The sequence below is a fragment of the Heptranchias perlo genome, chromosome 28 (assembly GCF_035084215.1).
Source record: "Heptranchias perlo isolate sHepPer1 chromosome 28, sHepPer1.hap1, whole genome shotgun sequence".
Lineage (NCBI taxonomy): Eukaryota > Metazoa > Chordata > Chondrichthyes > Hexanchiformes > Hexanchidae > Heptranchias > Heptranchias perlo.
In genome coordinates this window covers 26,297,878-26,323,800 of record NC_090352.1, presented here as the reverse complement: position 1 = coordinate 26,323,800, position 25,923 = coordinate 26,297,878, and the positions used below count along the sequence as shown (strand labels likewise).

At 38.5% G+C, this 25,923-nt stretch overlaps 1 protein-coding gene across 6 annotated transcripts in view; it reads left to right on the top strand.

The window, feature by feature from the left end:
- The window catches only part of myo18ab (myosin XVIIIA b), a 204,240-nt gene that overhangs the window by 54,317 nt on the left and 124,000 nt on the right, over positions 1-25,923 (top strand). Inside the window, exons 1-3 of one of the 6 annotated variants that reach the window (XM_068008244.1) lie at positions 21,055-21,138; positions 23,444-24,088; positions 24,768-24,860. The exons of 4 other annotated variants lie outside the window; for them this stretch is intronic. In XM_068008244.1, coding sequence (XP_067864345.1) covers positions 23,471-24,088; positions 24,768-24,860 — 711 coding nt within the window. In that variant the 5' untranslated portion in view covers positions 21,055-21,138; positions 23,444-23,470. Of the gene's footprint in view, positions 1-10,313; positions 10,402-21,054; positions 21,139-23,443; positions 24,089-24,767; positions 24,861-25,923 lie in introns of those variants that run through there. One more of the 6 variants, XM_068008245.1, reaches the window with a different exon arrangement.

Here is a 25,923-nt window from a genome sequence, read left to right as displayed (position 1 = left end):
GGGAGTGGGACTTGCTGGATTGCTCTTGCATGTTCCATCTGCTGTAGTTGCATGGGAAAGTGCCAGGGGAATGGCAACTGGAAATGGTGCTGCAAGACTAAACAAAGGTGCCCCAGAAAGAATGGCCCTTGTAGAAAATGTGAAAGGGAGTGGAAAATATGATTGGTGGTGGGATCATGTTTTAGAAGCTGGAAGATGATCTGGCAATGTGCAAGTTGATTGGGTAGTAGACGAGGACGAAGGGGTAATGGTGGTCGTGTTGACTGCTGTTGGGTGAGAATGGAGGCCTGAGGAATGGGCAAGATGTGGTTAAGGGTCTTGTCTACCAAGAAGGGAACCCTTGGCTGACGTTGAGAACATTTCAGAAGCTTTGTTGTGGAAAGTGGAGTCATCAAAGCAAATGTGACGAAGATGGAAAAACTTGGAGAAAGGAATGGTGTTTTTTCAGGAAACAGAATGGAAGAAGCCAGATAGTTGAGAGTCAATGGGATTGTAATGGGTGTCTGGAAAGCCCACTGCTAGATTTTATTTGATCAATAACATTATTGTGTAACTGTGCCATTGATCGAGGTTTTTTTGACATCTTTGCTATTTGGCCATAGAAAACAAAATTGTATGTAACATCTGTACTTATTTAGAGATGATATTCAAACTTTTTTTTTTGATTTTGATCCGTACCATACACCATTCCCAAATGACTTTCTTGAAGGCATTTGCCACTCGAGTTGGTTTAATGAATGTGCGTGAGATCTGTTAAAGTAACTTTTGCACCGGATTTCCCCTCATCCTCTCTGGAGACTTAATGTCTCCTTCCAAATGCACAACCAAAATCATTAACTTGCCATGGGAATACCATTTTGTAAGTTTAATTTTTGAACGGTAACATGCGTTTCACTGACTAGTGTACATACTTCAACAATTAATTGAATTTGTTTTAAACTATCTATATTGTTATGATGAGGAAAAGAATGTTTTTTGACTGAAGGGTCCTGAGGCTCCTGAGAAAAATGTGACACTTGTAGTCGAGAAGCAGCGATACATGACCTGTATTGCTGAACATGCTTGGATGCTGCATACAACACCATAACCTAAGTTTTCCTCTGAATATGCTGGAATCTAGAATTTGGTTCTGAAGTCCCTATCCTGAAAATAATGTACCAGTGTAAATATATGGTTTAAAGTGTAATAGTCAAGCCGGGAATAGTTACTTTAATAGTTTTGGTTGATTCTCTAGGGTAGGGCAGATAATTTTGTTGTTCAAGTTCCTGCATAAAGAGACTGAAAACTGGAAAGTTGTCTTTAATAATGAAATCAGGAAATGTTTTAGTTTATATGTAACCAAGCCCTGGGGAGAGGAGAAGAATTTGTATCGCAAAATTTACTGTTAAAAGGTTCAAGAATTTAAACTTTGGAATTATGTAACGTTTTCCTGTAAAATGGAATGTCTGAAGCTATGGGAGTTGCATTGAAAGTACAGTATAGTTACAGGAAAACTATTACAAAGCTTTGGCTTTTTGACTTGAACTAATAAAATTTAAGTCTTTTACTTAATGTTTTATTTTAACTTGCGTTATCGTGGAGATTTTCTAGTCAAATTAGACTACAGATACTTCTTTCTCTATCATACTGTTTTATTTATTCCCTGTCTGTTAACCAAACTTTCCTCTTGAGGAAGGAGGTGGAAAAAGAGTGAAAAGGGAAGTAAGGAGGGTCATTTTGGGATTGAGTTGACTTCAAGATGATGCTTACTAATGGGCGATTGGAGCCAGGTTGATTCTCTGGCAGATTCAGCTCTTGAGTGGAACCTGGAGGAGTAGATCGGTCCTGGGTCTGAAATTATTCTTATTTGGCTACAGATAATCCTGCTTGCCAACCCCCTAATTGCTATTGTGATCTTTGCTGCACAAACAGTAGGAAACTTACCAGTGTTCTGTGTTGGTAAGCTGTGTTCTTCTAGTTAAGCTCCAGCAGTAACACTCTTGAGAGCAGGGCGAGGTTCCTAATCTGCACCAAAGTTCTTGGGGAAGACACCTACTTACCGAAACCCAATGAGAAGATGGTGTTCACTCCATATCAGACAAAGGAAAACTCTGGCAATGTGACTTTCTCATGGAGCTCTGCATTATAGTTAATCATCTTTTCCAGAGAAAATTGTAAGAGGGAGAAGCAATAAAAGAGTCAGAACACTTTGCAGAGGATTTGTTTATGAGGAAATGATATAATTTTAAAAGTTCAAGTATTTTCTACAGTTGTATCTTTCTTTTCTGAGAGAGAATGAAGCAACAGTTGCTGTGTTCCAATTTGGTGAACTATTCTCCGAACTTAAAGGGTTAATTTTGGCTTATCAGTCATATTGATCATTCTTTGAATTTTTGCACAATGTATCAATGAGGGTTTGCTGCTTGACCTTTTTAAGCCACAATACCAGCTTTATCTGGTTATAAGGAGTCTGTATTTAGACCAACAGTTGTTCTAGATTTATAAAATGTAATTTCCTGAAAAATTTTCGGCTTGTGCATTACTTTGCCGTATATTGTAACCTGTTCCTTTGTGAAATCCGGTCGGTGGATCATTTTCTTAACCTCCCTCTCGCCTTAGAAGGGAAGATGATTTTGTATGATCAGACTGACTATTTTAACTGTTATCGGCTACATCAATTTTGGTGCTAAAGAAGTTTCTTAGAGAAGTTTCAGCAGTCCAGCTTTTGTAACAAATATTGGTGTTATAAAAGGACATTATTAAATGACAGGTGCTGATAAGTGTATTACAGATGTAAGTATAACACAAGAGTGAAAAGATTTTGCCTGACTTTTTGTATTCCAAGCCATAACTTTGGTTATGGAAGATAGAAGTGTTTTGTTTCCCAGAACAAATTTTCTTTTAGTTTCTTGGTACAAGTATCTATCTAGCATTCTGCAACTGTGTTCACCAGTTTAGAGGCCTTGCTAATGAAACCAATGAATATAATGTCTGTTGCTTTGAATACAATGGTAGGTAGACATTCACACTGATTTGACATTGTATCGCATAACACTGGAGAATATTTTTCCTTCAATATTATTCTGGTTACTCCTGCATATTAAACATTTTTACATGCATGTGTTATTTATTTGTTGAAGAATACATAATTGTATGCTATGAGGGAATGGGCATGAATTGTACAACCCTGCAGCTGTTGCCCTCAGTACTGTCTTTGTTTTGCTGATTTGAAACCATTTGACAAGTATTTTCCTACAATGCCACGAGGGGGGAAAAAAAACACAAAATGCTCTATGGCAGTATAACAGAAATTCAAAATACTGTATTGGCATTATCCCCTCACTGGCACATTTTGTTGGTACTGCATTTAAATGAAAGCTGTGATCAATATTGAAGAAAACATTAGATGTTTGTACCAGCTAGTACCCAGTGTCACAGATATGTTTACTCAGTTGAGCATTGCTGGGCTCTGGGGTTTGCTGATAAATGTACTTGTTTAGCAACCCCCTTCCCAGTTTGATGTGTAGAAACTATCAAAGATTGACCTAGCCACAACTATGATATAATTATGTCCATCCAGTCTTCTACAATTTCATTTAGGCCAAAAATGGCTGGTGTGAGAAATGCAAAAAATGACAATGGTGTAACAGGCTATTCTTCCAAAGTTGAAATTAAGCCACATTGGGCATAGCAGAGAGTTAACTCTGCAGCTGGCTGCAGGGCTGCATTAAGAATCCTTGGGGCCTTGGACATTAAGAACATTCGCCTTACCCTTCCACCCCTCCCCAGCACAAAGCCTCCATCCATTCAAACACAAAAGTGTAAGAAAATACCTAAAGATTAAATATCTAACATTGTGAAGAGCTGCAAAGGCTTCTAGAAGTTCTTACAAAACATCTTGCCGCCCTGCTGTGAGGCTCCAACGGCGTCTTCCACTTTTCCTGCCCGCTCTGCTCACCGGCTTCTTCGACCGTGTCTCCCCACTGCTGGGACCATGTGCACAGTGCAGACGTGACCACAGTCAGGTAACTTAAACCCTCCACCTCCCAATGCTCAAATTTCAGTTACTGTCTGCAGTGCATTGCAATTAACGAAACCGTCAGGCAATGCTGTTTAAGTTTATGGTGAGCTGCGTTCATGGGCCACCTGGTGGAGTCCCATATTTGGCCAGGGCCCCGTTGCTATACTTGACGCGGGCATGCTGTTGCTCAAATGTTCCATTCTCCACCACTGACGCTCTTCATATTAATGAGTACAAAATTCTCCTTCCCCAAAAAGGTTTTTTAAGTTGAAAAATTGCTGCAGATTCCCTCTGCTGCAGTATTGACTATTACTAAACACAAAGCTAATAACACTAGCAGGAACCTACAAATACCCAACTACTGGTTTACCATCAACATAATAGCAATAAGGCATTTGTATTAATTGGTCTTTATATTCTAAGTGCAAAGTTCATGTTAGATTATCATTATCTGGTACTGCAGTGTGCATATACATGAGTGTAATCACAGCGTTTGCAGAATTAACTAAAATGTCATTGAGGCATTCTCCTGTTTTCATAAATAACGCAGTGTGTTTCAGAATAAATCTTTACCTCTTAAATATTTTCTGCAAGACATTTTGAGTGTGAAAACTGTATGATTGTGCAACTGGTACCAAAGGGCTAGGCTGTCTTTGGCAGAACTGTGCAATACAAATTTTCTTCAGTTTGGAAGTAACAATGGCCTTAGTGTGTTTCAAGGAAAAAGTAAATCTACTTCAAAAGTCCTGTATTGTGAGAACATCACATTCATTGCCATGCACAACGTTTCAAATCCCATGCAAGTTGCAAAGTTTTCCCTTTTGAGAATTTTTTCCCACACTTGCTGTGAAGGGATTTGGGGCTATAATGATTGGAGAATTCTTGGAAATAATGCACCATTGAATTAAAGGAATAAACTCTAGCATTATTACAGGTATTTATGTACAAGTCTCCCTGAATAAAAATTTGATATTTGAGTTTTGATGCTCAGTTTGAATTGGAGGCTAACTTTACAAATGTGCGGACAAGAGACCAGGAAATACTCAAAATGTTACATGGCATTGGCCACAGTTATGGAGCTAATGTTAATATTGTCTTGTATTCTCTACATGTAGCATTGCTGACCAATTAAAGTGAATAGTGCTGTGTTTATTGATTGGTGCAGCTATGAACCATTTCATGCAGATGGGGTTATTTTTCTTTCCCTGCAGTTGTAAAATGGATATGTTGTTGACTGTAACCATCCCTTATACTTTGGAACTCCAGTGAGGTTTTGGGGCACCTTCTACACTGCATGAACCAAAGTACAGCATAAGATATTTCTGTGATAAGAATTTGTTTCTTTTTATTTTAAACATTTTAACTTGCTAACCATAAGGCCTACATCAAAACACAATCTCACATAAGTTTAGTTAAACTTGATGAGCTAACTGCTTTAAACAGACTGGCATTTGATTGAACAATGGCATTAGGAGTTTGTGATGTACTGTTGTTTTTACCCTGTCCTATTATGGAGACTTGCTGTACTGGTTGCTAAAAACTACACCTGCAATATTTGAATGTCTGGATTTGGATAAGGACCATTAACACTGATTTTCTGTTTTTTTAATCAAATGGAAGCCGAAAGAAGTCAGTAACTTGGCCCTGTTGGATCTGCATACAAATAGGTCATCACTAATCAAAATCTTAAATAGATATCTATAAGATCGCTTTCTTCAGTTTAGTGTAGCCAGAGAAATTACTGACAGCAAATGGAGACATCTGCTGGTAAACTGTGGGTAGTTGTTAATTTACTTTCTTTTGGACTGTGCACTGCCTAGTGTTTAGAATAAGGTATTTCAGTATTTTTATATTAGGGAATCAATCTCCTGTGCACTATCCAGGGCGTGTCTGCTGAAATGCAGTTTTATAAACACACGAGCTTAATACCCTGTGACGCATAATGTGTTCTGCTGCAAAGGTGAAGTTGTTCATTTTATGACCACAGATTCAGTCCCTGGAACATCCTGAGGTCAGTTACAGCCTAATTCCGCTTGGGCATTGTATTGTTTCTCTGTCGATTAATTGGTAGTTGTAACTTCTTGGTTCCTTCCCAACGTCAGAAAAAACAGATGAAAAAATTGGCTTTTTTTTTAGAATTGTTTTTATATATCTGTAACAAGGTGTGACATCTGAAGTATGATGGACTAGAAACTTTTATGTGTAGATTTAGACTAATAGAACTCCTGGGAGATTGCTAATGGGTAATTCTAGACCTGGAGTGTGGTTTTTGATGTTTACAGCAGTCTCACTGCAGCCTACATGTAATGGTAGGTTCTCCCATTGCTGTAATACAACAAATTTACTGACTATATCATTTGCTGGGAAAAATATTACACACCTCTCTGATATTGAAAGATACAAACCTCAAAAAGATTTGTAATCTTATTTACCTATCACTGTACAAAAGTTGCCTTGTCCTCCTTATGTTAAACATTTTGAAACATCTTCTGTACATGTAGGGTGTTATAGAAATACTAGCTAAGTTGCAAAAGTAACTTTGTTCTTCCCTCTCCAAAATTTATATTTCCTAGTCATTTGGATTGGTCCTGCATGGAGGGAAAATAATTTTACAAACACTGTCCTCAGCATTGTTGTCTGGTTTGTAGAACAGTACTTAGGCACAGGATGCCATGGCTAGCACTGGAACTGGTGCAGTGCCTTTCGGTTGTTTTTGCATAGAGGCAACAAGACATCTTTATTGGGTATTTCCCAGGCTGCAGAAAACATGGCAATGTCTATGATCACACCCTTGAGCTGGGAAGCACTTGGGGATTGTACTTTAAGCACCTGGTACTGTCCTTAACACAGACTAGTACCCACTAGTGTGTGTTAAGAAAGGCATCAAGTGTTTTCTGTATAGAGACAATGCATGATACGCTACCATCCCCTACTGGAGTTAAATCCAGAGGAGGGCAGTGCTGGTAGAACCAGTAATACTATACTTAAATCTTAATTGGCTGCATTTATCTTAATACAGGCAAAAAAAATTGTTATTGGAGTCTATCCAGTTTGAAGCTGATTGGAAATTAATCTTCTGTCTGCAGTGACACTTGTTCAATTTTTTTTAAATTCCACCAAGTTTAGCTCCTATGATAATGGATGCTAGGCCAAAACATAGAGAATTGAGCTGCCTAACTGCATGTAAATCTCTAGCAGTACTTTCTACATTACACAGATGAATTATTTCATATTTTGGGTGAGTGCAGTGATTTCAGGATATTGAGCCTTTTTGGATCGTTCAGTATGGAAGATTTCACCTATCTCAAATCGAAGTTCAGAGGATGGTGTATTTTAGAAATATGGATAGCAATGTGCATAAATTTTGCATTTCATAAGCAACGAAAGAAAACTCTGCATCATCTCCTGTTCCATCCATTGTGCCTCTACATTGTATTTGCAATTTTAAAAAATCGGTGGTGGATCACCTGCAGCATTGGGTGTGAGAGATCATTTGGGCACGAGGATTGTGAATGCACAAAAGTTGGCACGTTGCTGAAGGATCCCCTAAAATCCAATGCTCAAGCAGGAAAATAGCACACATCGCAGAAAGATCATGTGTAGTAGCCATAAAAATATCGCAAAAGTAGGCATAAATTAACAATGGGAGCTCTTGGAACACAGCAAAATGCAAGGCCGAGGCCAGAAAGAGAGGAGAGGCCCATTAGAGGATAAAACACAGTAAGGGCTCCTGATGAAATGGGCAGGTAGGTCATATCAAAATTTGCATACCAGGAGTCCAAAAAAGGGCAATAATTTTTTAAATTCATTCTTGGGATGTGAGTTGCTGGCACGGCTGGCATTTATTGTTCATCTCTAGTTGCACTGAGAAGGTAGTGGTGGGCCCTCTTGAATTGGTGAAGTTTGTGTGGAATTCTTTGTAATGGTTTGATACAGCTGAATGGCTTGCCAGGCCACTTCTGAGGGTAGTTAAGAGTCAATGGGTTGCATTTTCAGGCCTCACGCTTGACTGAAATGGATCAATAGAGCCCGCAATGATCATCACTGTGGCTGCGGAAATGGGCCCCTGGATCCACTGTTGGACAGCTGAAGCGGCCCCGTGAATCAGACGGTGGGCCCATTTAAAATGCTAATTGGGGCCCTGTAGCGTATATAGGACCTGAATTTCCATTTTTGGACTGAATTGGGTGGAGCGCGTGCCATGCACGCTCTGACTAATAAGAGTTTGCCACCCGGCGAAGAAGTAAGTTGATCCACAAAGCCAGCTTGGACCGCTGCTGCTCCAGCTACCCCCCTTAGATATCGCCTCACCGTCTCTCCCCCGCCCCCCCCACGCCCATGGACTGACCTTCTTGCGCCATGGAGGCCGATATTACATCGACCTGGAGCCCAGTAGGCTGCCCCAGGGTGCTTGGTCTCTAGTTGCAGCTTGCTGTCCTAGTGTGAATGTGGTCCCAGTGGGCTGCCCCAGCAGGGTACTTGATCTCTAGTTGCAGCTCGCCGTCCTGGTGTGAATATGGCCCGGCCCTCAAAATAGACCAGGCCTCACTCCTGGGTGCGCGTTCCGCTGGCCAGGGGTGATGGGTGAATGGGACTTGATGCGAGTTAGGATATGGGCAGCAGAGTTTTGGATGAGCTCAAGTTTATGGAGAGTGGAAGATGGGAGATCGCCCAGGAGAGCGTCGGCATAGTCTGGTCTAGACTGATAAAGACATAGATGAGGGTATCACAGATGGGCTGAGGCAGGGGCGGAGACTGGCGATTGTTACGGAGGTGGAAGTAGGTGGTCCTTGTGATGGAGAGGATGTGGAGTTGGAAACTCAGCCTGGGGTTGAATAGGGCACCAAGGTTGTGAACAGTCTAGTTAAGCCCAAAACAGTGGCCAGGAATTCATGACAAGGATACAGGGTTTGTTCCGTGGGACGAAAACAATGACTTCAGTTTTCCCAATATTTAGCGGGAAGAAATTGTGGCTCATGTTAAACAAATATTTTGACAGCAACAAGGTGGTAGAATTAGGTGTTGTCAATAGACATGTGGAAGGTGATCCCGTGTCTGCGCATGGGGCAAGGGGCATTATGTAAATCAGGAAGAGGAGGGTGCCGAAGGTAGATCATGGGGGACCCCTGAGGAAATGGTGTATGGGTGAGAAGAGTAGAAATTGCTGGAACCATCGAAACACTGATCTCTTATAAAGTTACAAACCAATGCAGCCAGATCTGGGATGCAATTTCACCCCTTCACCCCAGTGATGTAAAACTTGTGCTCTCCCCTACCCCCTCCGCTCACTGCTGGCAGACCACAAGAATTCACCAGAGAGCCAAACCTGACATTCACACCTGCCAAGTCTGCTAAACTTCAAGTTTCCCTCCACAGTGGTGCCAGACCACAGGACCATTCCTTCCAGAACTGCTAAATATCAAGTGTTTACCCCCAACTGGTACAGCTTGCAAACCATCTTGCTGTGTATCATTCAGTCTTGGCTCAGTGGTAGAACTCCTGCCTCTGATTCAGAAGGTTGTTCAAGCCCCACTCCAGGACTTCAGCAAATAATCTGGGTTGACACTTCTGTGCAGTACCAAGGGAGTGCTGCACTGTCTGAGTACCGTCTTTGTGGCCATAAAGGGACAGCTTCCCTATAACAGCTGAATAATGCATTACGTTGTATGATGCTCCTGCCATTCTAAAACCACATATCAGTCTGCTTACAGTGAGCTGTTGGTATTTTCAAATAGTTACAATGCATTTTGATCCTTTTAATTTTATCTGCTCACTTTGTGATTTTTTTTTAACACTGAAACTCTCTAGGATTAATTATGATCTGGCAGCGTTAATTACCATTTTAATATTGTTAGTTACTAAATGTGGGAAAAAAAAGGTCCTGTGGTGAGCTTTAAAGGGTTAATAGCTATATCTGCAGAAAACATATGCTGCCAATTCTGAACAGGAAAAGGAGGGTTTTTTCCCCTCAGAATGGAAATAGCGTCACCGATTACCACCGTGTTGTTTCCTCCAAAAGGGAATAAAAGCACCAGAAATATGATGTGTAGACAACCAGATGATGGGAGAATTTCTTGGCTTTGTAGCACTTTATACACCCTGCTGTATTTCAGTGACTTCACAAGGGAAGAATAAAGTCAAATAAAGTTACAGTGAAGCCACAACTGTTCGAACTGAGCATACATTCTTTTGTTATTTTTAGAAGGCCTGTAACTACCCAGCTGTCTCGTTGCAGTGTCAGTGAAATGACACTTTGACAGCCTATCACATTTCTCCTTCACTCTGAACGGAAGCTTGCATCAGTGGCTGGGGTACTTCTTCAAAACTGCTCTGTTGGGAGTGTATGTAGTTGACGGCTTGAGTTTTATTTTTAAAGATAGATGCAAGAAAATAGAAACAAGGTATTTGAAATAGTTTATCTTTTTATTTTTTGCTTCCTGTGTTGTTAAATAGTGTAACACAGATTGTACCAACCTTTCTTATCTATAAGTTAGAGTGCTGCCTTGTTTAGGCCAAAGCTGTTGCCTGTGCCTATTTTTAGTGATCTCAGAAAGTGGTGCAGGCATGTCTGGTTCTATTGCTGAATCATTTTGTCCAAAATGGATCTGAGGTTACCTTCAATTTTAAACCTGTTTCTATTTCTTATTACTGCTGTATACAATGAAGTTGATTCTAAGGTTAAGAATAACTTGGATCAAAACAAAGAACAAATGCATATATGCCATTTCAGAGCTGCATGTGTATATATTAGATTTGTTCATTGAAGGAGAGCACTTGTACTTTATGACACGGTATTGTTTTTTCTCATATATGCCCTCATTTACTTTTGGAATTGGGTTACAGAATTAGAATTGGAATCTGTTTTTACAAAAAAAATGTTCAAAAATATTCTATAAAGACTTCAGGCTGAGTTTTGAGCTTTTTTTAACCCTCAAAGTCTAGTTTAGTGTGATGCCTGATTTGGATCCAATGTAAGAAGGTTTGATATGCAGCAGGGTCTTGACTTTTGAACTTTATTGCCATTTATTCACTAAGAAGAAAATTTATTCCTGTCTTTTTTGAGGGTGTGATGTCCCTTCTACTGTGGTGTTGGCTACATTATAGTGTGAATACGTTATATGAAATACTGCTTTGTTAAAAATTCGGTAGTCTAGCACAACTGCTTTGAGATTAAACTATAGTTAAAATGACTGAACTTGAAATTAACTTTTTTTGCTAAAACAAACACTGGCTCCCAATGCATGGATAGGAATTTTGAACCGCTTTATAGCAGACTACCTCTGCCTCAGCCCATCTTTGACTGAAACTCTCTTCCATGCCATAGTCACCTCCAGATTCGACAGTTGAATGTTTTCCTGGCCAGCCTCCCATCGTCCACCCTCTGTAAATTTCAGCTCATTCAAAACTCTGCTGCTTGTATCCTATCCCGCACCAAGTCTTAATCATCCATCACATCTGTCTTCGCTGACCTGCATTGGCTTTCGATTCTCCAACACCTTCAATTTAAAATTCTTATCCTTGTGTTTAAATCCTTTCATAATCTTATCCCTCCCTATCTCTAAACTCCTCCAACTCTACAAACTCGAGCCTTTTGTGCATGCCTTGCTCTCTTTGCTCATCATTGGTGGTTGTGCTTTTAGCCGTTCAGGCCCCATGCTCTGGAATTTCCTCTCTAACCCCCTCCGATTCTCCACCTGCCTCCCCTGTTTTAAGACCCTCCTTAAAACCCATCTCTTTGACCAAGCTTTTGGTCACCCCTCAAAATATTTTTGTCTCTACATCCATTTTTACCTGATGGATGGTTTTCTACGTTAAATATGCTATATAAATGCAAATTGTTTTGTGTGCCTTCATAGTGTGTTTTTCCCAAAGAGACATTTGTCTGAAAAAAAAATCTGTTCATAAAAATCTGTTCAAAAATATCTGTTGAGATATTAAATTGAAGAATTTGGAATTTGTCAAAAAGAGTTATAAAATTAAAGAGCAAACTCCTTTTTGGAGAAATAAATCATTACTGGCTTACAAGGAAGTAAAATTAGAGAAATTAAATCAATAACGAGAACAATAACTATAAATCACACACATTTTGTACTGGGACAAAAAAGAAGAGACTGTTCAAAACAAAATAGAGCCAAATATTTAGGAAGTAAATAGTCATATAATTAATTCTGTGGTTTAAAATATATACATAGTTTGTTGAGTTGGAATTGTGGGCAAGAAAAGGACTGATTCATTTCCCTATCCCCATCCCTTGAAACAAAATCACCTTTGCTTTTGGGAAAATAGAGGTGATTGCGATAAAAGAGCTTTAGGAGCAATATCAATTACACCATCAACAAAAAAAGAGGAAATGTCTGTGCTGCAAGGGCATTTGCTATCCGTAAGAGAAAAGAGTATTAGGGTTAAAGAGAGGAACTCTACTGCAAGAATCAAAGACATTGCAATTACAGCCAAAAGAAATTACTACTCTTCCGCCCCTGCCCCAGCCCCAGTATATACCACTACATTTGGTGAAGTAATACTGGTTTTCAATGAAGCAAAGGAATTAAAGCAATAGTGCACAAAATAGTATATTGAATGGAGGAGCTTAGAGGCTTTTGATTCCTGAGTGTGTGAATTACAGTTAAATTCCAACTATCCAAATGAAATGTTCACAATCGCATCCATGAATTTGTCAGTCCGAGACTGTCTGAATTTGTGCTGCAACTGGGACACACCAGTCTTGAAATGGTGCGAATGTTCTGTCGCAGGTATCTTGTCAAACACAAGTTGATGCAGATGGGACAGATGTGTGGCTTTAGCAAAGACTATGACATTGATAATTAAAGAAAACATTGAATATGGGAAATACATAAAGCACGATGGAGCTCTGTTTGTAACCTCAAATGCAATTACATTGCAAAGATTTAAAGTGACTGCAAAGCATTGATGAAAATTATGACTGACATTCATGATTGACTGTTTGCTGGCCATGCTACAGTTTGTGCTCACCATATGGTACAATAAAGCCGTACCAACAGTCTGTAGTTCCTTGGTGTATCTTGGAACAAAGGCATATTTAATTATTTATGGGAGAATTCAGAGAAATCTACACTCCAAAAATACTCTGGGTTTTGTCCCAAACTTTGGAGGCAATAGACGGTGAGGGATGGATTGTGAGACTTAGTGAAGAAACGACTACCTACACTCACAATTATCACCGTTGTCCGTAGGAGGAGGAATTTTTGCATGAGTGTTTAGATATAGTGCTACAATTGATCCAGAACATAGAAATGATGAATCTTCAGGAGATGCTGCAGAGAACGTTGTGGCTTTAGAGAGAAAGGATACAACTACTGGCATTGGTTACTGCGCTGAAACCACTTAGATACCACACTGGCCAAAGTGAAGGATTTTGCAAAGTTAATATTTTTAGTAACTGTAGGTTTCTTCCTTATTATTTAGGACATTGAAATAATAAAGGTTAAAAGCACACCCGTTTTATGCTATAGATGTATAATGACACATTTTCCTGAGGACTTCATTCTCCCCAGAATAGAGACTGACACTCTACATAGTGCTGACCTATATGCGGGAGCTCACAAAAGCAACACCAACTGTGATTATGACTAATTTGTGATCATTTCCTACATTACAACAGTGACCACACTTCAAAAGTACTTAATTGGCTGTAAAGCACTTTGGGACGTCCTGCGGTTGTGAAAGGCGATATATAAATGCTTTCTTTCTTCCCTTCCTTTCCCTTTTCTTCCCGTTTGAAAGTTTGCCATGGATGCATGTGTATTGCTCATAAAACTGGAACCTTTATTAAGGGATTAATGAATTGACTAAAATATGCCTGAATAGTGCTTTCAACTTGTCATATTCGGAGGCCAGCAGCGCTAACGAAAGCACAAATGTGGATATGGTGGTGCGACAGCTCTCTTGCAGTGAGATAATGGCTTCTCTGCATGCATCTTCTGAAGCTTTATTACCATTAGTTTTGTCACTTGGTGAGTTTCAATCCATACTTGAGAACATGGGCAGTTTGAATTTAATCCAAAGCGAGTACGATAACCTAGTGGTTATGGTATTGGACTGACAACCCAGAATTCATGAGTTCAAATACTCCCATGAAATTCAATATGAAAAAATGTTACGTTGTGACTGGTACCAGAAAGATTACCATGAAAGGTGTTGGATTGTCATAAAAACATAACTGGGTCACTACTGCTTTTCAGGGAGGGACCTGCCACTCCTACCTGGTCTAGCCTACATGCAAATTGAGTCCCACACTCAGGGCAACTGGGGATGGGCAATAAACTCTGCCTTCTCAGTATTTCCCACATCCCAAAACGAATACAAAAAAATACACAAAGAACTATGAGAAAGAAATAGCAATGGAGATTACAACTGCTGATGTTTTGTGTGGGGGAAAAAATTGACAGTGACTAAGTTCCATCCCATAATTTGGTGATTATTATTGGATGCTTGGTGCTTCAATGCACAGTGCCATAATTTCTTGTAAGGGAGACAGCCATTAAAAGCTTGTACATATTACTTTATAAGCAGCTATCTATCGATCAGTGCTGAGTGTTCATTGTGTCCATTCTCTGCTCAGATGGTTGCCCGGGACAAATCAAACCCACGTGTCTTTACTGCATGCATTACTCACATTATCATCGCGCCTCTCTGCCTCACGTTTCCCTGCTGTGGACTCGCATGTCAGTCACAGGGTGTGTGTGGTAACTTCTGCAATTAATGTTTTTTTTTTAAAAAAATGAATCACTAAAAAAATAAATGCATTAATCGCAGTAGTTATCTGCGATTAATTGACACCCCTAATTAATTGTAGTAAAAGGTACTGTACATAGTTCAGCACTTAAAAGTTCTCGATGTTAATGTGCAATGCCGAATTAGCAATAAAATTAATTGCATTTGACCTGTAATTTCAGAAATCAAAGCTGGGCTTTTTCTAAAAGGCAGTGCTTTTGGTTTTTAAAATTATGTAATTGCCCTAGTGTGGTGAACGACATATGATCAAGATTGCTTAATATTAAGTGTCTCAGTATCTCCAGTAATAATTGAATTATAACTTTTAGAAATGTGGTGCGTGCTACAGTAGTAAGTGCAGTAGGCTTGTTGCTGCTGACTTTTGATAATCACAAACATGTAGCAGAATTGGACAGATTTGAGGGGGGGGGTCACCACAATTTTAATAAAATGTACTGGTTAAAAGACTGGGACCTAAAAGCAAATGTTCTCACTGTCCCTGTTCTGTCAAGCAGTATGTGTTTTGGTTTATAATGACTTGATGGATGAATGTTTGTGGAAGGAGAAAATCTCCGAAAGCTTGTGAATTTAAAATAAAATTGCTGGACTATAACTTGGTGTTGTAAAATTGTTTACAATTGATGGATGAAGGTAGCACAGATTAGTTTGTTCTAAATAGTGCATTATTGCTATTTTTAGAACCAGTTTAATTTTAGGTGGCTGAAACTTGCTTACTTAGACCAAGTATAACACATGCAAATTATTAATATATAGCAGGTTATGGATGGAAACCAAAGTTGCACTTTGTTAAATTTGATTATATTTTCCAATGTTGATCATTGTGGGTTGCTGTAGCTTTAATAATTTTTTGTTGGGTACAAGTGACCGTTCTTCATTGAGTTATACTCCCATTTTTATGACTTTTGGCTATATCTTGGTGTATAATCTATACAGTTTGGACAAAATGGAAAGCAAAGAATCACTTCTGTCTGCTATACATTAATTTTAACTATCATGCCATTAAACAGATTGCGAAATGAATTCTTTGGTGTTTTCTGGAGTCATTGACAAGTGAAAGAAATGTTAAAAATGCATTTCTTTCGCATACTGTCGCCTATTCTAATAATTGTTTTATTACATTTCGATGGTTGATGTTTTGGACGTTTCAAGTTTACACTAATACTTTTGAAAGAGGAAACTAACTGAGCAGTAGTTTTGCAGTAGGAAGAAGGCACACTTACAATAGGACCCAAAATGTTTGACTGGGCAACATTTGTTCTTTTTAAGCACAGGGAGAATGGGGAACCATCTATTTGAATGGAATCTAGAATAGGACCTAAAACGAAAAGTTTACTTTGGATTTCGTCAAATTTTTGGGATAATTTTGGTCAGATATGTATATGCAATGTTTTTGCTGTACAGGCACCAACATTCTTTTTCTTTTATGCCTTGCAAATCATTAAAAGATTGTTTTGAGAATTTACCTGACTAGTTGAACTTTCTACAATATCTGCTCTTTTATTTCCATTTTAACTTTTCTTCAGGGGTATAATAACCTTTCCCTGAGTTTCAGTTTTACTGAGAGTAACTGGCCACAGGTTCCTCATGAGGAATGTGATGTTTGAAAGATATTAGGGAGAGAAATTCAACTTGCCTGCAGTATTTTTGTGCAGCCAAAAGGAGGAGTACTGCTCCTCCTCCTGGTTCTACAGGTCTGAAACTATTAAAAAGTTCGCTTACCTTTGGTGGGCGGTTCGGCTGCTGAAGTGCATGCTCTGCCCATTTGCCCACCAATTTTGTATTGGAGTCCTAAAGCCTCAGTCAGGACCCTGATTTGCATATTCGAGGTGCCTAATGGTTATTTCAGACTGATGCAATGAGTACATGGAAGTCGCCGGCTTTCAATTTGGTAGCTGGCAGACTTCTGGGAGAGATTGCAATCCAATATTTGTACCCCAACATTAGTTTTTCACCAGAAAAACAGGAGAAGCTAGGTTGAATTTCTCCCCCAGGACTCTAATCAGATAATTATACTTTCTGTGCAAGCTATCAGCAAAACATTTGTGATAGTCATAGAATCATAGAAAATTTACAGCACAGAAGGAGGCCATTCGGCCCATCGTGTCCGCGCTGGCTGAAAATGAGCCACCCAGCCTAATCCCACTTTCCAGCACTTGGTTCGTAGCCTTGTAGGTCACGGCACTTCAGATACACATCCAGGTACTTTTAAAATGAGTTGAGGGTTTCTGCCTCTACCACTCTTTTAGGCAGTGAGTTCCAGACCCCTACCACCCTCTGGGTAAAAATGTTTTTCCTCAGCTTCCCTCTAATCCTTCTACCAATCACTTCAAATCTATGCCCCCTAGTCATTTGAAGGATGCAGATGTTGCACTCTGAAGTTTTGGAGCTCCGACTAAAAATGTCTACTCAGCACTTGGGTTTTATCTTCCAGTTTTCATTATTTTTATTTAAACAGAAGAAAAGAAGTTGTTAATTTGAAACCAGGCTAACCTCCACCTTGTCCCGAAAGCAATGGCTATTGATTACTTTGCCTTTTGTAAAACTTGCCCACCACGGATTTGCCAGATAATTTGAATCATCATCTAATAATAATCAGATCTTATCTTTTCATTTGTAAACAATTTTACAACACCAAGTTATAGTCCAGCAATTTTATTTTAAATTCACAAGCTTTCGGAGGCTTCCTCCTTCGTCAGGTGAACGATGTGAAAATGAAATCCTCGAGATGAAATCGCATTTATAATTCACATCATATCTTTTCATTGACTGAGAGCTTTCTCTGTTGGCCAAGAGTCTGTCACACAGCTGCTTCACGTTGCCATCTACTCCTTTTCACTTGCCTGCCCCATTTTTGCATCTGCTAAAATAAACTTGACAACTTTTAATGGTCTTCATAGACTGATGAGATTCCCAGTGTTAAGGTCAGCATTTACATTGGTGCTGAGCTAACCTTCCTTGGCCATGAAGTGCCTGAGGAACTTGGTTACTCAAATTTTCTCATGTGGTACAAACCTTTACAGAACCAATCGAAGAACAAAGTAAAGGAATCCTGGGACAGTTTAGACTGTACCCCTTCTCGCCTGACTCTGCAGTCCTTAATAGTGTAGCCCCATTGACAATAGAGTCCTGTTCTTGGCTATCCATTCCGTACATTCGCCGCCTTCTGCTTGAAGTATTTAAATCTACTGTCCTTTCACCCTCTAAGTTTGAGCCTATGCCCTCTTATTGCAGAATCTGTGACTATGTTGAACATATTGATATATAATCTTGTCCACACCCTTGAGTCTTGAATACATCTATAAGATCACCACTGAACTGCTTTTTCTTTAGTGTAAACATTCCCAGTTTTTGCAACCTTTTTCTCATAATTCGGGCACCCAATCCTAGCTATCAATTTAGTTGCCCCTCGCTGCATCCTCCAATGCCTGGATGTCTGTCTTATAATATGGTGGCCAAATTGTAGTCCAGGTGTAACTGGACCAATGCTCTGCACAAACGCCATCATTTCTTGAGGCTTGTGCTCTATTCCTCTGTCGATACAGTTCAAGGGAGCACCTTCACCACATGGACAACAATGGTTCAAGAAGGCAGCCCACTGCCACCTTCCCAAGGGCAACTAGGGATGGACAATAAATGCCAGCCTAGCCAATGATGCTCACATCCTGAGAATGAATAAACCTTTGTGATTGATGAGATGTGGCTGGGCTAGGACTAGGAGTGTTAGTCAGTCTTTAAGTCAGACATTCATCTTTATGCCAGTAATATGAGAGCTGCTGTAGCTGCACCTCAGCATATGGTATTGATTGTAAAAAGTTGACACAAAATGACAGCAGCACATTTTCAGATACCACTTCTGCCTGAGAAGCATTCTGGAGTTCTGTTCATAGCTAACTGGATTTGAATTTCTGCAATCAGTTGCTAAATTAAAATTGTTGGAGCATGCATTCAGTTATGAGAAATTTTTGACTTTTCCAATTGTGTTCCAGCACAATTTTTCCAAGTCTTCCTGTGCTCAGAGCAACCACTAGTTAAATTCAGGAGACTTTTCCCTGTACTATTGGCTGCTTGTTGTTATAGGACTCAATAAACAAGTCAAAGAAACAAATGATTGAAAAAAAAGTTGTTGGGTTTGGGTAATAAGTACTCCAAAGAAGTCCATAGATGTTACAGATCTGGTTTCTAGATCTGCACGATGAAGAAGGACAAATTCTCCAGATGGAAGAGGCTGAAATTTTGTCCAGTTGATTCAAGGATCCTAATTGCTGCCCTAGAGTACAAGGAAATCTTTTGTAGTCCTTTCTTCTGGGGAAAACTGATTATTCATTCTATGCCATACTCCTTGCACAAGGCTGGAAACTGATGCAAAGAAAAAGTAAGATTGTTGAAGGATAATTCTCATAGTGCACTCTGTTTCTGATGACTGTGACCAGCTGGAATCTTCCACCAATCAGAGTAGAAGGGAATGTTTAATTTGAGAGTGTTCATCCATCCTCTTGGATTATGTTAAAGGACTTTATTTCAACTATGAAAAACAATTGAGCATGTACCTTACCAGTTCATACAAAATGTACTTCTGCTCTTGCTACTTCCTTGCCCCGAAGAAGTCAAGAGGATTATGCCATTCTTGACTTGACTGTTCAAAAAATGTGTCCCACAAGTTCTAAAAGACTAAATACTCTAGTTAATACATCTGGATGGAATAGTGTCCATTAATTAAAAAAAACTATAACCGTCAAGAAGAGCCATCATTACCGTTGCCTTTGTAAAAGGTAAGTTGCTCTAATATGACCGCATAACTTGAGTTTAATTGCCGTACAGATATTCAGACAACGCCTAAGCAATGTGCCTCTGACCTTTTTAGGATTCACGTTTTGCCATCTCGATCCTAGTTTTAGCATTTCCCATTCTGAATTTTAACCAGTTTGATATCTATATTTTTCCCCTATTTCCCATTGACAAACTGTCAATTTCCTATTCATGCCCTTGCAAACTCTGGCTCTGTAATCTAGCTATCCTAATCCCAAGAAGTTTTGTTTTATAAATTGAAAGATAGATATACAGAACAGAGATAGCAAGAGCCAGTCAAATATTTTGGCCTAATGATGTTGTCTTCCCTACTGTACTCAGTTCATTCTGCAACACTGTTTTTACTACTTAAAAAAATTCTGCTGGATGAAATTCAGCTTTGCTATTAAATGAAATAACTGTTTCGTTTTGTAACTTTGTGCTTTCCACTTTCTCTGTACTTACAGTGTCCATCACACGTGTGTCCAGTTCACGCTGCATGGTCATTGTCCAGGGCATTCCAATGTGCCCCACCAATTTCAATTACTAGGAAGAACTTGGGCTCCAGGCAAACTTCTATTCTGTAATAGACTTCATCTTTTCATAATCCCACTTATCAATTCACGACCGCAGCATGGCTTTCTCATCACGATTTGCTTTCTGGGAGCAAAAGGAAAGTGTTTTTTTTAAGCTCTAAATCATTCAAATTGCAAATGTCAAATCATTAGTCAGGCCAGCTTTATTATACAAGTTAGATTCAAGGATTTTCTGTACTGCAGTTATAAACAAATAACTTCAACAAACATTACTTTTCCCAAAAATTGGTTTAAATTGTTACTAGTGAAGGCAGAAAGAAGAATTCCAGTTCCAGCAAACTTTTATTGCAAAATCTCACATGCTTGCAGGTGTGAGGAATTCATATGGTTGTACAAAGACCTGTTCTAGATTTGGGCACTTTGGTTACTATTATATCGATTATGATGCTAGTACAGTATTTCACGTAAAGAACAAAAAAAATTCTAGTATTTATATATCCATTTTCTTATTGAAGTTTATAAGTGTAGCAGTATTGCTGTAGGAAATTGGGACACTTTCACTGTAAGGCGGGTAAATGGAGTTAGGGTACAGATCAGCCATGATCTCATTGAATAGTGGAACAGGGGGTTGAATGGCCTACTCCTGTTCCTATGTTCAGGAATTTGTTGATGATACCCAACATGAATACTCCATTATTTCCTCCAATCCAATTCTACTTGCTAGTGATTTGATATAGGAATAAATATTTTATCTTAGTGAGATAACCTGACAGTTTTATGCTCAAGGAAAACAGAATTTATAACTGAGGTTGCCCTACAATTAAACATTTAATTAGGCTTGTCGTATCCTATCTATAATTTTGCTGAATTGTAATGCTGACAGCACTGTTGCATGTATCATTCAGATTTTGGATTGTGATGTTGCATCCTCATCCTGTAAATAATTAGGTTAAAGAGGAAAAGCCTGTTGCAAAGAAACAATCAGTATCAGTTCTCAAATCAGAAAATCCAGATCAAGACCAAGAAGCAGACCTTGAACAATCTGTAAGTTTCTTAATGTAATAGTGACTCCCTTAAAATAATGACTCTCAGTTATGGTCAGTGCAAATTTGTTTTTAGATTCCTCAGGAAAATAATCCGTACTTACATTTTCTAGTGTTTGCATTGGGGTGGCTGGGGGTGGGGGGGGGTCGTCTATAAAATGCTTGCAATGTAGTTGTACTTGGCACAGTTTAATAAAATAGTAACTTGTATAGCAATGGTGAGCAAAAATATACAATTATACAACACTGTAGAAAGCATATTTTCAACCGAGTCACATTAATGGTTTCAGGGCTGTTAAAGGTACTTATTTAAAATGTATACTTCATCTTCTTTGATTAGTACAAACGAGGATTGTATTGGAATTGATGAGAAGATGATTTGGTAATAGACAGCAGAAAACTTACATTTCTGTACTTGCTTTTTTTTTAATGTGCCACAGCAGCGTTGTTGTGGTTGGCCTTCTGTCATTGGAGATGCTGACTGATGCTGCATCAGCAGATGCAGTAGATGTGTTGATTTCATTTGGGCCTGGAAGGCTTTCAAAGATCCTCCTCTAAATCATAGGAATAAAATGAAGGTTAGCCGAATGATTTTTCTGCTGTGCTTTAAATTGAAGAAGCTGTATGCTTGATTTAGGTCACGTTGTGAACAATAATGTGATCTGCATTATGATTTGCCAATACAAAACAATATTCTATGGATAGATGTGTTAGGAAGAGACACGGAGGTGCTGCAGTGTTTCATTCGTCCATGTGAAGTAGCTGTTGGTGAAAATTATGTATTTAGTTTGCTCGTCTGTTGAAACTAAAGCTAGCATAGGAAATCTTGTTAAGCCTGGAGTTTCTGTATAAAAATAATTCTTTAAGTTTAATACTTTATGAAAACATCAGCTAATAGTAATGTTAAAACTGTCTATAAGCAAGCTAATGCAGAATCATTTTTACTTAAAATAGATGTTGACTTATAAGATGATTGTTGGGTGTTTAGTTGTGTTTTACTGATTTTTGGCAGTAGATGAAATGCAGTCAGACACCATTCTGAAAAAAAAACTTATTTTCCTTTTAAAGAAAAGAGCTGAATAACTTGTGGCCTTCATTTATAGAAAGCAGACAAGCCTTGCTGCAGTGCAGCATATTAATGACTCTATCCTATAGGTCTTTTTGGGTTTAATTTATTTCAGCATATTAGCAAAATTGGCTCTAATCTTGAACTCAACCTAATTACTTAGTAAATAACAATAACCATACACCACATTCAGGAAAATTAACAGAATTACATGGAGGTTAAGAGAGTCTTATTTTCTACAGATGTTTTGCTTTGTCTAGTATCTATATAAGCTCTTGATAGTTTGAATTAGCAAACTTAACCTACCTTTTAAAGTACAGCACTTGTACAGCAATATTTGTTGAGGCACAATGTTGTATTTAATTTTCTTTCTGTTTGTGTCATTATTGATTTCAATCATTTAGGACAAGCAGTTTAGGATAGACAAATAATTTATGTTTAAAATTTGACATTAGTTGAAATTTTACAGGAACATTTGATTTTTAACAATTGATTGGGAGAGAAACAACAGTATGGTTGTATTTGCATAATTTCAAATAGTTCCCTATCTTAAAAACAACTTGCACTGGCCTGTCCCATGAGCTGCATGCATATCTCAATTCTTCTTTATAATTTTAATGCCGTTTGTAGTACAACAAAAAGGTGGTGTTTTGAATTTACCTAATCACTTTTAATTTTCTTGGGTTTTTGTGCATTTTGTAGTTTTAACATTTAAAATCAGTATTATAGTGTAAAATATACTATAAATATAGTGTACATGCCACAAGCTTCTTATTTTGTTAGATTAGTAGTACTAACATCAATAGAATTTAGGGGTGCATTTTTTTTAATGTACAAAAATATTCTGTGCATGGGCCCTTGCACTGATGCTAATTTTTGTCCAAGAAAAAAATGTATAGTAGTACTTAAAGTTGTTTCTGCTTTTATACATATATACAAGTATTTACTCTAATCATTTGCTAACTCAAATATGGAATTAAGAAAAAAAGTAATACAGTGATGATCTGGTAGGATCATCCTATTGTGATGCTGTAGGACAGATAATCTTGGTGCAATCGGTACATAAAGCTACTAAGATGGTTGGAGATAAACTGGGACTTTTTGTTACACAAATGACTTATGTTCTTTCTTGATATCAGATCTGCACTGTAATTCTGTTTCTTTTGCTTCACTGCCATCTATATTTTTTTCTGCTATTTTAATTCATGCAACATTTTTTTCTTATGCTACGTAAATATAGTCAGAAAGAGGTGAAAATGATAATTCAATGAAAGACAGGACCGAAGAGATCTGTAGTCCACATCCAGAGATGAACGGAGAAAGTGAATGTTCAACTGGATATTTTGAAAGTGCACTTAATGTACAAGAGGAGGTAAAGCAGAATATGAATACTGCAAATCGGGATGAGGGTGAGGGAGTTCCTAAGAAAAAAGTAGTTAAAATGGTTAGGAAAGTGATACGGAAGGTTTTACCAGGTGATGGTGGAATTGATAAGGAAAAGGTCAAGGAGATGAAGCATAAAGAACAAATGATGGAGAAGATGATGGAGAGCAAAACAGTTTTGGAAACAAAGGCAGCACCTAGAACTGAAAGTGGCAAGAAAACAGTGTTAAAAGTTGAGAAAAAAGTTCCTATTCCCTCCAAAGTAGAAACAGCGATTCCAATAAAGAAAGCAACTAAAGATGATATTTCAGTGGGGTTGACTAGCCTAATGACTAGAGGAAAAACTAAAGATCACAAACCTCGCTTAAGACTTCCAGAGAAGAAGGCGGATGTTTCTGATAGTGGTCCTAATGAAATGTCCACTGCAAGGCTACATTCACCTTCCTTGGAGCACGTGGAAATGCTAAATGAGGCACAAATGCCAGAACCGGTGAAAAGCGAGGTACACTTTTTGTAACTGACTAACCAGAGCATGCATGCCACTAGGACGGAGTAAAAGCATTTCTGTCACTTTCTAATGCACATTTTAAAACCTCACCAAAAAGACTGTCTTGGAACAGTGAAGAGTGTTACAGTGCTTGCTTAAGATTCTCACGATGGCATATTGGCAAATAACTTGTGTGCTGTATGTACACCCTATATTCATTTAATTTGTTGTGGAAAATGTGAATGTGTTTATGGCAAATTCAGAAAATTGTGATTTGGTGCAAGGTAATGAAATTATTGATTGTAATAGTGTCTTATACAACACAACCTTGTTCATTAATCATTTATGCATGAGAAATAATGAATCGAAGTAGCATATTAGTATTTATTGTTTGACATAATTTATATTCTGATTGGAACATAATGCATGGAAATGTGAAAGTTGGAATTCGTGCAGCTATATTAGGAATCGCCATGGAACAATATGAGTGTGGTTGTGCTAAACTAATACTACAATTTCAGATTTTCTTTTTGAAAATAATTGTGATAATCTAAGAGAGACAGATAAATCCAAATGTGATAATCTAGCAGAGACAGAGATTGATGAGGAAGCTCAAAGCATGGTTTAAGTTTCCAAATGATTAATCTTCCATATTGTATATGCACACGCTGTTTCATGTTTGACTTATTTAAAGGGGACTGCACGTTCCAGTGGGCAGCAAATACCTGATCAGGAAAAGTTGTCTTCACTTGTTGTTGAAGAGTTTCCACCAGATGTCATAAAGCAGGTGTGTGGCTGTGAGAAAAATAGTATATGATGATATTGGGGCAAAAAGGGCGCAATGAACAGTGAGAAGGCAACATAATCAGTGAAAATTGTAGGTTGATTGTAACTTTGTGTAAAGTTACAGTATGCCTGCATATTTATGCTTGTATGTACATGGTACACTTGTGTTTGTTTATACACTTGCAGTAACCAGTTTCTAACAACTTGCTAATTGAGCAGTTGATGCTTTTTTTAATTAAAGGAGAAAGAAAGCATTAGGGGAGAATTTTGTTCAAAATACATCCCCATCACCGATTTATATAGAGGACAATTATGATCGTCCCTTAAAATTCCACTGTCCTTGTTGACCGATGACCATTCTAACTACTTGATAGGCCACTCATGATATAGAAAAGCAAATTTTCCAAACAGTAGTGTGCTTTCTTGAGGTTGGGTGGCTTTCAAGCTGGTATGAAGTCATGGCTCCTGCTGTTTGCAATGGATCTGCTCTGGGACGCATAGAGATGTTCTGTGTAATTGAGGCCACCAGAGATGCCTAACAAGGGTCTCCGTGTCGGCAAGAAGTGATTTTTTAAAAAGTCAAGCATTTAAGCTGACACATTTTTGCTTCAAAATATAAAAAAAAATTGGAGAAAAGAAAGAAATACTTACATTTATATAGCGCCTTTGAAAACCTCAGGACATCCCAAACACTTTACAGCCAATGAAGTACTTTTGAAGTGTAGACACTGGTGTAATGTAGGAAATATGGCAGCCAATTTGCGCACAGCAAGGTCCCCGCAAACAGCAATGAGATAATGATCAGACAATCTTTTTTTAGTGATGTTAGTTGAGGGACAAATATATGCCAGGACACCGGGAAAACTCCTCTGCTCATCTTCGAAAAAGTGCCATGGACTCCTCTACATCCACCTGAGAGGTGGATGGTGCCTCTGCTTAACATCTTATCCGAAGGATGACACCTCCATACAATGCAGCCCTCCTTCAGTACTGCACTGGAGTGTCAGCCTAGATTTTGTGCTCAAGTCTCTGGAATGGGACTTGTACCCAAAATCTTCTGACTT